Source organism: Rhinolophus sinicus, linkage group LG03 (assembly GCF_036562045.2).
Source record: "Rhinolophus sinicus isolate RSC01 linkage group LG03, ASM3656204v1, whole genome shotgun sequence".
NCBI classification, from domain to species: domain Eukaryota; kingdom Metazoa; phylum Chordata; class Mammalia; order Chiroptera; family Rhinolophidae; genus Rhinolophus; species Rhinolophus sinicus.
This window is the reverse complement of record NC_133753.1, coordinates 50,774,893-50,788,383: the sequence shown is the minus strand read 5'-3', so window position 1 is coordinate 50,788,383 and position 13,491 is coordinate 50,774,893. Positions and strand designations below refer to the sequence as shown.

The following is a 13,491-nucleotide window of genomic DNA, read 5'->3' as shown; positions in this document are numbered from 1 at the left end:
CTTATTTCCAAATTTTTTATGCCTCAGTATGAAATAGCCTCTGGTTTGTCAGCAGAGGCTTCTCAGCATAAACTTCTCTAAACATAGGGAAATGTATTTTTCAAAGTGACATATGGAGTCAGTTACATTAAAAGCCACAAGATAACTGTTAGTTTTCTTAAACTCTACTTCCACCTCTGCCATTACCATGCCACCCAGGAAATGCTTTTTAGCCCTTGTCAATTTCCTCTGCCAGAACTAGGGGTCTCTTGAAAACATACGAACTCCCAAACAGTGAGATGGCATCAAGATCTGCCTGGTCCTTATTCCCACATAGACTGCTTAAGATCAAACTTTAATATTCCCTTCTTTTCAAGGTTAATCCATTCAATCATTTACTCCAGTTACAATCAATCTGGTCTATGGCAGATGGAGTAGCATTTGAATCACTTAAAGCAGTAAATAAAGTTAGATTTTCAAAATGCTGCAACTATCCATGACACACACTGCATGGAACTTATAGATAGGTACCAGGATCCAGATAACCACATCATGTCCACCCTCTGCCACTGTCATGATGGGAGGGAGGGAGAAATTTCAAGTATGCATTCAAGTAAAGATTTCACTTACCAGAACCTTTTAAAAATACATGTCCCATTTATATTGTCAAAATGTTAATTTTAAATCACTTTTATCTATTCACTAAATCACCATATCCTGGAAATATTCTGGCCTAGTTTAAAAGTTATCAAATCAAAATCCTTAAGAGATCCCTATAACTAAAAACTTTTTTAAGCTAACTTATCATGGATTTTCCCTACCATGTTAGTATGATTGGTGAGGTCTTTTTGAATTTCACTGAAAATTAGAATGCATAATGGCATAAATGCAAATTAAGTTCACCAAGTCAAACAAAATACTAAACATAAAGGTTATAGAATTTTAATATACTAGAGAAAACAGCAAAGAGCCAAGGTGAAAGATTTGGTAGAAATTCCATCAATACTCTGCCAATTGTGGGGCAAGGTAGATATGAAATTAAATTGTATTTTATTCTTCAGGTCTTCACACTATGAAAGAAGAAACATTATGAAACTTGACTTTGTAATTTTTTTCAGAAGCGATCAAGAACTGGTCTCACTTTCAGGTCAGCTTCAGCCAAATCTTAAGGTCTATACAAGTCACCCAGAGCCTGGCAACAGGAACTTTTTCTTCCTTGACCCAAGAAGGCAGAGTGCCAGAGGGAAATAGCAAAGAGTAGCACTATATAAACAGGGCAAGTGGCACAAGAGCAGAGGCAAGTTATATAACCAAAATATATTTTAAAATATGTTCATAACTCGTAACAACCTTTGCCTTTGGTTGGTTTCTTGTTTGGAGTATCAGTTGAAACAGTTAATTCAATATTATCTGGATCGCCTCCTTCCTCTTCAATAGCCTACATTAGAAAGAGAAGTTAATATGCTACACAATCTATCTAAACTTATTTTATAAAAACGAAATGAAAAAAATTCAGCAAACCTCAAGCCTCAAGACATTCGAATTGCCAGTCATTTCACAAACCGACTTCAAAAAAAGCAATTAAAGTACACGAGTGAGAGAAACTTTAGGGGGAAATATCATTAGGTTTCAAAATCACAGGGACTTTTAAATTCTACCGAGTCGAGATAATTAAATATCATATATCATACTAAACAAAAGTCTAAATATTCTCGATGGCAGAAAAGTTTCTAGGTACTAAAATAAGTAACTAAAAGGAGCTTTCCTAATTTCTATAATGCAAACTTGTTTCTCCTCTACTACAGTTCCAACGCTCACTCAAATAAACCAGAAAGATAATCAGATGAAAAAGCACATTATTGAGCTGATGCAAAAACTGAAATTCCAGCGGTAAACAAACCCTCTTACCCACCCATCAACTTCCACTACCAATTCCCCCCCAAGATGGGGAAGAAACGGTTGGACACAATTAAACGGTAACTTCGCATAAGTCACCAAAGTAACCAGTCCCTCCGAGGCCAAGAAATGCACGCGCTCACCATCGCTAAAGGCTGGGGACCGAGTGCCTCCCGAGTCTCCACGATTGCCCTAGGGAGGCCCCGCCAGCCGGCTGCAGCCCTCGCAGCCTGGGGGGTACGTCCGGGAGGAGGCAGGGGCGAGCTCGGCTGCGGCGGCCGGTCCCAGACCTGGGCGGCTCGCGGACGGGTCGCAGGCCTGGCCCGGCGCGCGGGGGCGGAGGCACCGCGGGAGGATCCTCGCTCACCCCGTGCGCGTGAGCGCCTCCCGGGGCCTCCCCATGGCGCTGCCGGGCGTGCACCGGCGGCTGCAGGCGACCGGGGGCTGCGGCGGAAGGTGGGGCTCCAAGACGCGGCCTACGCTCCCCTTCCCGGACCTTGCCGGGCCTCACCTGCTTGAGTCGGGAGACGAGCACAGTCTTGACTCCGGTGATGTCTAAGTTCCGCCGCTTCAGCTCGGACTTGAGATCGATGACCCGCAGATCGGTGATCTTTTTACCCTCCGCCTGACCCGAGGCGGCCGCCACTGCCACAGCACCGGTAGCGGCAGCCATTTTAGAAGTGCAGCGCGCTGCTGAGGCAGCAAGTGAGCTGCAGGGCGGCGGCAGCAGCGCCAACTTCAACCCAGGCCTCGGGTACAGCCGGCGCCGCGCAGCGCTGCGCACAATGAGCCGCTGGCTCCGCCCCCTGCCGACAGCCCCAGCACAACCTGCAGCCGCAGCCAGCACCCGGATGACGGGCGCGCGTGCGCACTGACGTGAGGCTCGGGGCAGGCTCTGCGCGCTCCGCCTAGCCGGTCGCGGCCAAGTGGGCGGTGCGTCGCCCAGCATGGACTAAGGAGGTCAGGCAAGTCCAACTGCGCCAATGTCGGCTATACCGAGGTTCCCCCGCTGCTTCGTTAGTCATTTTCTGGCAACATTTCGAGTCTTGAGCAACAGCAGTGTGCTCGGCACTACACAGCATAGATGGTTTGCGCGTTACTCAACACGGACCAAGGGGCGTGTGCGCGGCCTCCACCTCTTCCAGGGAAGTACTTTATCAGTTCTGCTGAATAATCGAGAAAAATGTGGCCGGTGTGCACTAGGGAACTAGGTTCTCCGATTTCCATACAAAGGGCTGGAAAGAAACCCTAGGGCGGTAAGAATATAAAGAGTATCAAAGGGTTTCAGGGTTATAAGAATATTAAGGGCTGGCCTGTGTGACATGGCCCACTAGCTGTCTCGGGAAAACATGCTTTCATTCCCAAAGAGGCATAGTTTGTTCTAGGGCTGCCCCACTCACTGAAGAACAGGGCAACTTTCCCCTCACTGGCCTCAGTTTGTCATCCTCTCCGGTGGACCTGATGACTCGACACAAAAACCATCACTGAATAAGGGGGTTAGTTTATAAGTACTTATTACCATTCTCATACACGGTGCGTGCTAGTGGGAATATAAAATGGTACAGCTGCACTGGAAGAGTTTGGCAGTTTATCAACAAATGAAACATGGATAGCACATGATTTTTTCTTCTTACTGAAAAGGGCTTTTTAATAGTAGGGATATTAACCTTTTGTTTTTGACATACTTGTAGCATTCACACTCCTGGGCATTTGTCCCAGAGAAATGACTTAAGTCCACAACAATCCAGGCCCAAAATGGAGTCACTTGTGCTAAAGCCCATGACACCAAACCTAGACTCAATACCTGATCTAATTGCAGTTTCAAACGTTTCCAGGAATGTAGCCTTAATTGGTTACCCTGGAATTTTCTGGTCAGTACCAATGAGTAATCTCACATGAGGTAATCTGTGATGTGGGCCTTCTCAACCCCTCACAGGAAGTTGAGGCAATCTGCCTGATAATTTTCTTGTCCCACCTGTTTCTACCTATGAAATTCTCCCATTTGTACAGTTTCTCAGAGCATCTCTCTAGATAGGATGCTGCCAGATTCCTGATTACTCAAAACCAATTAGTTCTTCAGATTTATTCGATTGATTTTTTTTTTCTTTAACTTTTATGATATTACTTTTTTGAAGAATCCAGAGCAGTTATTTTGTAGAATGTCCTACAATGGGACTTGGCCTGATAGTTTGTTCATGAGATTCAGGTTAAACATTCTTGGTATTTTGGCAGATGATGTGTTCTTTTCAAGTACATCACATCAGAAGGCACAGGTCTCCATTTTAACATAACTCCATTGTTAGATTATTTATTAGACAAAGAAAAACTCATTCACTTTAAGTATAACATTAGCTTTTGGTAATATAACCCTTCTTTATAAGTGTCCACAGAAGGTGAGAGCAGGTGGCTGAGTGGGAAAGACACTGGAATGAGATCTGAGCTTTAGTGACCATTTGGCAAATAATTAGTTGTGGGTCCCTAGATAAATTTCTTCCTTTTTTTTAATTGAAGTTTATTGGGGAGACAATTGTTAATAAAGTTACATAGATTTCAGGTGTACAATTCTGTAATACATCATTTGTATATCTCATTGTGTGTTCACCACCCAGAATCAGATCTCTTTCCATCACCATATATTGGATCCCCTCTACCCTCATCTACCACCCCTCCAATAAATTTCTTAAAATCTTCATATATTAAAAAAAAGGGTGGGGGGAGGATTGCGCCAGAAGATTATTCTAAAGATCCTTTGAATTCTAAAATTCTATGATTGTGAATCAAGTTGTAGTAAAGACAAAGCTAGATTTGGCATAAGAGCTGGACTTGGAATCAGGAGACCCAGATTTGAGCACCAGTTCTGTCTCATACCAGCTGATATTCATACACCGCGTGAATTAAAAACAAGCCATTTAATCACTCTAAGCCTCACAGAGATTTCCCTCTCAGAGTCCGGAGGGATTAAGTGGGTTGTTGCGTGTCAAAGTGCACTATCAACCACAAAGAACTACCTGAATGTCAGGTATTGCTTTATAATGTCCAAGTTTATTTTCCTTTGATCAAATTAGTCAATCAGAAAAAGCAACCTAAAGTGAGACAGACCTCATCAACCAAGAAAATTCCAGTATAGTTGATTTTGAGTCATACTCAGTTTATGGAATTTATAATTTTATTCCATAAATGCTTATGCTTTGATGATTAATAATACTGGCTAAGGTACGAATAGGTACTTACTTGCACAGGCCAGTAGGATGTAAGATGGTCATTGTTCTTGGGATCCCAAATTTTTGGGAGGGCAAAACCAGTGTTTGGGTATTGTCACTTTTTAAAATTTCACCTGTTTTAATAGATATGTAGTGATGTCTCATCGAAAATTGGGGTTTTTAATAACTGAAGTGAATCCATTTCTAACACCAGGATAACCAAACGTATTAGGTATTTAAATATAAGAGATGAAATCGTACAAGTTCTGGAAGAGAACATTGGTGAATTCCCACTTCCTGGCAACCATTGATAATGATTTCTGTCACCATAATTTTGCTTTTTACAGTTTGTCATATAAATGGGATCATATAGTATGAAGCCTTTTGTTTTTGGCTTATTTTAAGTAGCTTGAGATTGTTGAGATACATCCATGTTCTTGCATATACTATTACTTCTGTTCAACACTGTTCTCTTTTAAACAGTATTTCATTATATGGTTGTACCACAATTTATCGATTAACCAGTTGATGGGCATTTGAGTTATTTTGAATATTATGAATAAAACTGCTATAAACCTTAACATACAGGTATTTGTATAGATACATGTTTTCATTTTTCTTCTTCTAGGTAGATACCTAGAAGTGGATAGTAATTGTATATTTAACTCCTGGAGAAATTGCCCAGCTATTTTACAGATAGGCCATTTTGCATTCCCACCAGCAACATCTGAGGGTTTCAGTTGCTCTAAATCCTTATTAGCACTTAATATGGTCAGTCTTTATACATTTTAACTGTTTTAGTAGATATGTGTTGTTTTTGTCATTTTAATTTGTGTTTCTGTAATGACTAATCACTTTGGATATGTTTTCATGTGCTTACTTGCCATCTGCATATGTGGTGAGGTGTCCAAATCGTTTGCTCATTTTAAAAATTAGATTGTGTTATTGAGTTTTAAGGTGTGTGTTTTTAATAGTATGCATATAAGTCCTTTTTTACACACATGACTTTCAAATATTTTCTCTCGGTCTCTAGCTTGTACCATCATTTTGGTATTAGCAGTACTTTGAAAGAGCAGGACTTTTAAACTTTGAGGAAGTCTAGTCTATCATTTTTTTCATGATTCATGCTTTTTGCATCTTATCTAAATATTTGCCTAACCCAAGGTCACAAAGATTTTCTCTGATGTTTTCTTCTAAAAGTATTATAGTTTTAACTCTTAAGCCTCTGATCCATTTTGAGTTAATTTTTGTATATCGTGTGGGGTAACAATAAAAAATTCATTTTATTGCATATGGAAGTATAATTGTCTCATCACCATTTATTGAAAACACCATGCTTTCCCCCATTGAATTACCTTGGCAACATTAAGTCAATTGAACATGAAAATCAATTGAACATATATGTTTTGCTCTATTGTGTTCCGTTGTGCTATGTATCTGTCATTACAGGATTGCCATACTGACTTGATTATTGTACCCTTATAATAAGTCTTGAAATTAGATACTGTGAGTTCCCAAATTTGTTCTGCTTTTTGAGAATTGTCTTGCTATTCAAGGTCCTTTACATTTCCATATAAATTTGAGAATCAGTTTTTCAATTTGTACAAAGTCTTCTGGGATTTTAGTTGGGATTAGGTTGTATCTACAGATAGATTAATTCAGAGAGAATTGGCTACTTAATATCAAGACTTCCCAATCATGTGTGTCCCAATCATGGTTTAACCTTCTTTGCTATCTCTCAGCAATCAATGGTTTATAGCTTTAACATACAAATTTTGTATATTTTGTTAAATATAGTCACAAGAATTTAATGTTTTTTGATGCTTTTGTAAGTTGTATGGTTTTCTTCATTTCATTTTTCAATTGTTACTAGTATACAAAATGCAATCGATTATGGTATATTGACGTTGGGTCCTGATACCTTTCTAAACATACTTATAATTATAAAAAGTTTTTTTGTAGATTCTGTTTTTTTCTTGATAGACAATAATCTTTTCTGATCCATGTGTTTTTCATTTCTTTACCTTCCCTTATTTCAGCAATGTATGAGGATATATTGGACCTGAGAGCAATACTAAATACAAGTGGTGAGAGCACATATGAGTATGCTTGCATTGTTCCAGATTTTAAGAAGAAAGCATTTGGTCTTTCAACATAAGTATGAGATCAGCTACACATTTTTTATAGATGTCCTTTATCAAGTTGAAGAATTTGATACTCCTAGTTTACTGTGAATTCTTGTGATTGATGTTGAATTTTGTTAAATGTTTCTGTATATTTTGAGATGATCATGTGGAGTTTATTTAATCTTTAATATGGTAAATTATATTGATTGATTTTGGAATGTTGAGCTAACTTTGAATTCTTGTGATAAACTCCAATTGAAAACTTAAATTTTTTTGTATTCCATAAGTTATATATTATCCTTTTGAATATAACTGAATTATACTAGTTAACCTTATGTTAGAGATTTTTTAATCTATGTTTATGGGGTATGAAGTTTTCTTTTCTGTTAATATCTTTATCTGCTTTTGACCTCAAGTTAGTGCTGGCCCCATAAAATTATCTGGGAAGGGTTTTTTTTCTCTTCTGTTTTTTTTAAAGTGTATATAGAATGAGTATCATTTTTTTCTTACATGTCATACAGAGTTCTTCATTGAAGTACTCTAAATCTAAAGTTTTCCTACAGGGAAGTTTAAGTACAAAAATCAATTCTTCACTAGATATATGGCTCCTCAAGAAACTGTTAATACTGGGGAAGGCCCGATGGCTCAGGCAGTTGGAGCTCCATGCTCCTAACTCCAAAGGCTGCCGGTTCGATTCCCACATGGGCCAGTGGGCTCTCAACCACAAGGTTGCCGGTTCAACTCCTCGAGTCCCGCAAGTGATGGTGGGCTCTGCCCCCTGCAACTAAGATTGAACACGGCACCTTGAGCTGAGCTGCTCAGATGACTCAGTTGGTTTGAGTGCGGGCTCTCAACCACAAGGTTGCCAGTTCAATTCCTTGACTCCCGCAAGGGATGGTAGGCAGCGCCCCCTGCAACTAGCAATGGCAACTGGACTGGAGCTGAGCTGTACCCTCCACAACTAAGACTGAAAGGACAACAACTTGACTTGGAAAAAAGTCCTGGAAGTACACACTGTTCCCCAATAAAGTTCTGTTCCCCTTCCCCAATGAAATCTAAAAAAAAAAAAAAAGAGAAAGAAACTTCATACTAGTTGCTTCATTGAGATATAATTTTATCTTAGTCTGTTCTGGTTGCTATAACAAAACAACATAGACTGAGTGGCTTATAAACAACAGAATTTATTTCTCACGGTTCTGGAGGCTCAGAAGTCCAAGATCAAGGCACCAGCAGATTTGGTGTCTGGTGAGAGCAGAAGGGACAGGGAGCTCTCAGGAGCTTCTTTTCTAAGGGTACTAATCCCATTCATGAGGGTTCTGCTCTCATAAACTAATCACTAGGCCCCACCTCCAAATACCATCACATTGAGAGTTAGGTTTCAACATACGAATTTTAGGAGGACACAAACAATCTATAGCTAATTTACATAACATTTAAGATGTATGATTCAGTGAATTTTAGTAAATTTACAAAGTTGCGCAACCATCTTCATAATCCAGTTTTAGTACATTTCTATTACACCAAAATGATCCCTTTTGCCCATTTGTGATCAACCTTTGTTCCCACGTCCAGCCCATGGCAATCACTAATGTACTTTATATTTTTATAGATTTATCTTTTTTGGACATTTCATATAAGTGGAATTATATAATATGTGTTATGCATCTGACTTCTTTGAGGGTCATTTATTTTGTAGCCTGTATCAGTTGTCTGTTCCTTTATGTTGCTGACAGTGTTCCATTGTATAGATACACCACATTGTGTTTATCTCTCCACTAGTTGATAGACATTTGGATTGTTACTTTTTGGCTATTATAAAAATGCTGCTATGAACATTTGTGTACAAGTCTGTGTGTGTGGACATATGTTTTCATTTTCTTGGATAGATATCTGTTGCGACCTGCACAACACAAGCTGTGGGAAGGCGAGGGAGGCGGCGAGGGTTAAACTATCATAAAGAGACAGAGACTCAAATACAGTTAAATCACAGAGGACCGAGGGACTCGCAGCCTCAAGGGACTGGAGCCCCGAATCGGGTCGTCGTGGATATTTATTGATTTCTTACAATAAGCATCACATGATTAGAGGCAGGGTCCACAAAAATCTCACACCACACCATAATAAAAATTCTTCCAATTCCTAGATATCTGTCCCAAAGCAACTGATGCTCATTGTCCCAGGCGGCTAAGGTGGGTGAGTACAACCCCCTGGGGGAGCAAGTCTCACAAAGTAAAACCATCCCATGAGCTAAGCAGGAAGAGGGATATCTCATCCCTCTAAGAAGTCCTTTGCACAGCAGGGTGCAGGACAACAACTGAGGCATGCATCAGCAGCTTCCCATAATGGTGAGGAGGAGGGGTATGGCTACCTCCTGACTTTTATTGTGTTAACTCATGGGGGTCCCAATGGGGTCCCGTCTGGCTTAAGTCGTTCCTCCCATGAGGAAACTTTACTCATCTTTGACTGCAGACCCAGCTTACAAGGACCAAATAGGGAGACTTAGGATAAGTGAACTCAACCCCAAAGAGGGACAGTCCCGCAGAGTCTTCTTTCCCTAAGGAAAGATTGGAGGGGACAGACGGCTAGGCTGCTGTGTGACCACAGATTTCTAGGAGTGGAATTGCTGGGTTTCATAAAATTAAATTTATGTTTAATTTTTAAGAAACTGCCAGCATTTTCCAAAGTAGCTACACCATGTACATACCCATCAACAATGTACCCTTTACATACCTATTAGCAATGTATGGGAGTTCCATTTCTCCACATGTTTTCCAACACTTGTTATTGTCTGTCGTTTTGATTATAGCCATATTAGTGGGTGTGAAGTTTTAATTTCTTTAGTGACTACTGCTGTTGAGCATCTTTCCATGTGCTTATTCCAGCCATTCTTTTGTAAAATAACTATTCAAATCTTTGCCCATTTATAATTGGGTTGTTTTGGGGTTTGTTATTACTACTTTTGTATTTCTGGAACTTCTAATTGGTACTTTCATATCCATCTACTCTTGTTTTATTTCGGTCTGTTTTATAATTTCTTTTTTTTTAAAATATTTTATTGGGGAAGGGAAACAGGACTTTATTGGGAAACAGTATGTACTTCCAGGATTTTCTCCAAGTCAAGTTGTTGTCCTTTCAGTCTTAGTTGTGGAGGGCGCAGCTCAGCTCCAGGTCCAGCTGCCGTTGCTAGTTGCAGGGGGCGGAGCCCACCATCCCTTGTGGGACTTGAGGAGTTAAACCGGCAACCTTGTGGTTGAGAGCCCACTGGCCCACGTGGGAATAGAACCAGCAGCCTTCGGCATTAGGAGCGTGGAGCTCCAATCACCTGAGCCACCGGGCTGGCCCCTATAATTTCTTGTTATTAAGAAAAATTTCTCTTTTATAAATGTTACTTCTTCATCTCTTTGAATATCTTCAGCACAATTATATTTTCTTAGTTTTGTATTATAAAAAATGTCAAACATAGACAAAAGTTGAAAAAGAATATAATAAACATTCATGAATTCATCACACAGCTTAATATTCTCTCCCATTTCTTTTAAGACTGATGCTTTAAAAAACCTTGTCCTAGGCTACTCAAGACGTACTTATCGAAATCCTTCCCACACCTAACACATTTCCCCGTATAGGTGGTACTGTTGCAATACTCGTGCTTGTTTATGTCGTGCACCAACTGTCCCTTTATGACTAGTAGAAGAGTGTTCTAAAATCCATGGTCTTTGGCATACCTAGCTTTTGGATTTCAGATGAACTATAGGTACCAGGCAGACAGAAGGAAATGGTATGCAGGAGGTTTTACCTATAGAAGAATCCTCCGGCAAAGCCCTTGTCTTGACTTAGTGAGAAAGTAGATGCCCCTAAACCTCCTAGAAGGTTTTTGTATGAAGAGATTGTGAGAGGGTTTATGATCAGACTCACACTTTGGCTGCTATGTCACCCTCCCTCTCAGATGTTTACTTTTAGTTGGGCTCACCTCCTGTCTTAAAACATTACAGAAGGATCTCCCCGTGGTATAGTCTCCTTGGCTTCCTTCCCTTCATGGAACTCACCATGATCATTTTTATAGGGATGTTGTTAAGAAAGTTGTTTGCTGTTACACATTATCCTTTTAGTGATAATATTTCTTTCAGGTGTCAATGTAAGGAAAATTTCTGCTGCTTCTGGGACTTACAACCTTATTGTCAGTTGTGAATCTTGAAACTGGTTGCATTTCCCTATTGGCTTTGGTGGAAAGAAATCCAAAGCTAAATTTGTGGCTCAGGACTAGAAATTGTCGAGGAGTCTATGGTATGTATTTGTGTGTCGTAATTACCTCTGAGTTTTGCTATTCTCACTTATTTTTCATTTTTATAAAGTCTTAATCCATTTAGGTTTCTACCCTGATATTATATGTGTTCATGTAAGCTGTCACAAATACTATTAAAGAATAACGTTGGAAGTGTTTGTACATCTAAGTAAATATAATAAAAGATGGTTCACTTAAAGTGTCATTTTTGGCAAGGAATTGGTGAATATTTCACATTTTAAGACATGTTCATAGTTTCAGAGTTTTAGATTATATCTCTAAGCTTATTTTCTCATTGTTAAGACTTAGGTTTTTACTGCACAAACCAAAAGTGAAGCAGTAGAAAATAATCTTCCTCCAACAACAAAAATATTTTTAATGTGGAACTTCTTCTCTTTGTATACGCTTTGCTTTAACACTTAATATTGACCATGGGCAAGTATATTTAAACTTTCTCAGCTATAATGGTCTCATTTATAATGTGAATAAAGCCTACTTCATTTCATAATCAGTTCCAGGAAACAGTTCCTCTTAGATGAAAAGACACAGTTGATTGTTACTACTAACTAGCTTGCTATGCGATATTAGACAAGTTACTTGATCTCTGGAGTTTCCTCTAGTAGAAAATAGGATGACTGAACTAGATGATTCTTAAGATCCTATAGAATTCTTAATTGAGTTATTCAATAAATATTCATACAAGGACTAGTAAAGCAAAGGACTTATCTTTTAGAAGGTCACTGTAGAGTAAGAGACAGAAGGGTAAATGGATGAATTAAATAAAATGTGATAAATGCTCAAATAGAGGTTATAACATAATTTTATTGATACATAGGAGGAAAACATGGACTCTGATTGCAAAGCCAGAGGAAGATACAGAGGCCTATGACATTGTTTTTCTTTGTTCCTTGTTTTAAAGGAAAAGACTTTAGTCTTTCACTATTAAGTATGTTAGCTGTAGGTTTTTTATAGATTCTGTTTTTAGACTGAGGAAGATTTGTTTGTTTTTTTTCCATTCTTAGTTTACTGTGAGTTATCATGAGTGAATGTTGAATTTTGTCAAATGATTTTTTTCTGAATCTATTGAGATAATCATATAGTTTTTCTTTTTTTAGTGTAATTATATGGTGAATTACATTGACTGTTTTTTATTATTAACTCGATCATGTATTCCTGTGATAAAATATATCTGGTCACAATGTATTATCCATTTTTATATATCGCTGGATTTGATTTACTAAAATTTTGTTAAGGATTGTTGTGTCTATGTTCACGAAGGATATTGGTTCATATTTTCTTTTAATTTCTTTGGTTTGGTTTTAGGGTAATGCTGGCCCCATAGAATGAATTGAGATGTATTCACTCTTCTGTTTTCTACAAGAGTTTGTGTAGAATTGATATTATTTCTTCCTTAAATAGCTTGTAGAATTCACCAGTGATGTCATCTGGACCTCAATCTTTCTTTAAAATTTTAATTTACATTCCCACCAACAATGCACAAGGGTTCCCTTTACTCCACATCCTCGTCAACACTTGCGATTTCTTGTCTTTTTTATAATAGCCATTCTAACAGGTGTGAGATACTATCTCATTGTACTTTTTTTACTTTAATCTCCCTAATAACTGGTGACGTTGAACATCTTTTCATATGCCTGTTGTCCATCTGTATGTCTTTCTTGGGAAAATGTCTATTCAGATCTTCCGCCCATTTTTTAATTGGATTATTTGTGTTTTTGCTATTGAGTTATAGGAGTTCTTTATATATTTTGGATATTAACTCCTTATCAGATACATGATTTGCAAATACTTTCTTTCATTTAATAGGTTGCCTTTTTATTTTGTTGATGTTTCCTTTGCTGTGCAGAAGCATTTTAGTTTGATATAGTCCCATTTGTTTATTTTTTGCTTTTGTTTCTTTTACTTTTGGTATCAGATTCAAAAAATCATCGCTAAGACCTATGTCAAGGAGCTTACTGCTTATATTTTCTTCTAGGAGTTTTATAGTTTC

The 13,491-nt window shown here is 38.6% G+C and overlaps 2 protein-coding genes across 21 annotated transcripts in view; one reads left to right on the top strand and one right to left on the bottom strand.

Moving 5' to 3' along the window:
- LOC109447661 (disintegrin and metalloproteinase domain-containing protein 10) overlaps nt 1–2,708 on the bottom strand; it is a 240,849-nt gene extending 238,141 nt beyond the window's left edge. For 7 of the 20 annotated variants that reach the window (XM_074327659.1, XM_074327660.1, XM_074327661.1 and 4 more), the window contains exons 1-2: nt 2,387–2,707; nt 1,330–1,417 (exon numbers count right to left, since the gene is read on the bottom strand). In XM_074327659.1, coding sequence (XP_074183760.1) covers nt 1,330–1,417; nt 2,387–2,548 — 250 coding nt within the window. In that variant the 5' untranslated portion in view covers nt 2,549–2,707. Of the gene's footprint in view, nt 1–1,329; nt 1,418–2,018; nt 2,333–2,386 lie in introns of those variants that run through there. The other 13 variants (XM_074327670.1, XM_074327668.1, XM_074327669.1 and 10 more) reach the window with 5 other exon arrangements.
- Nucleotides 2,709–11,465: 8,757 nt separating this feature from the next.
- The window catches only part of RNF111 (ring finger protein 111), a 96,861-nt gene continuing 94,835 nt past the window's right edge, over nt 11,466–13,491 (top strand). Inside the window, exon 1 of the mRNA XM_074327656.1 lies at nt 11,466–11,485. The gene's annotated coding sequence lies outside the window, so the exon portion shown is untranslated. The remainder of the gene's footprint in view (nt 11,486–13,491) is intronic.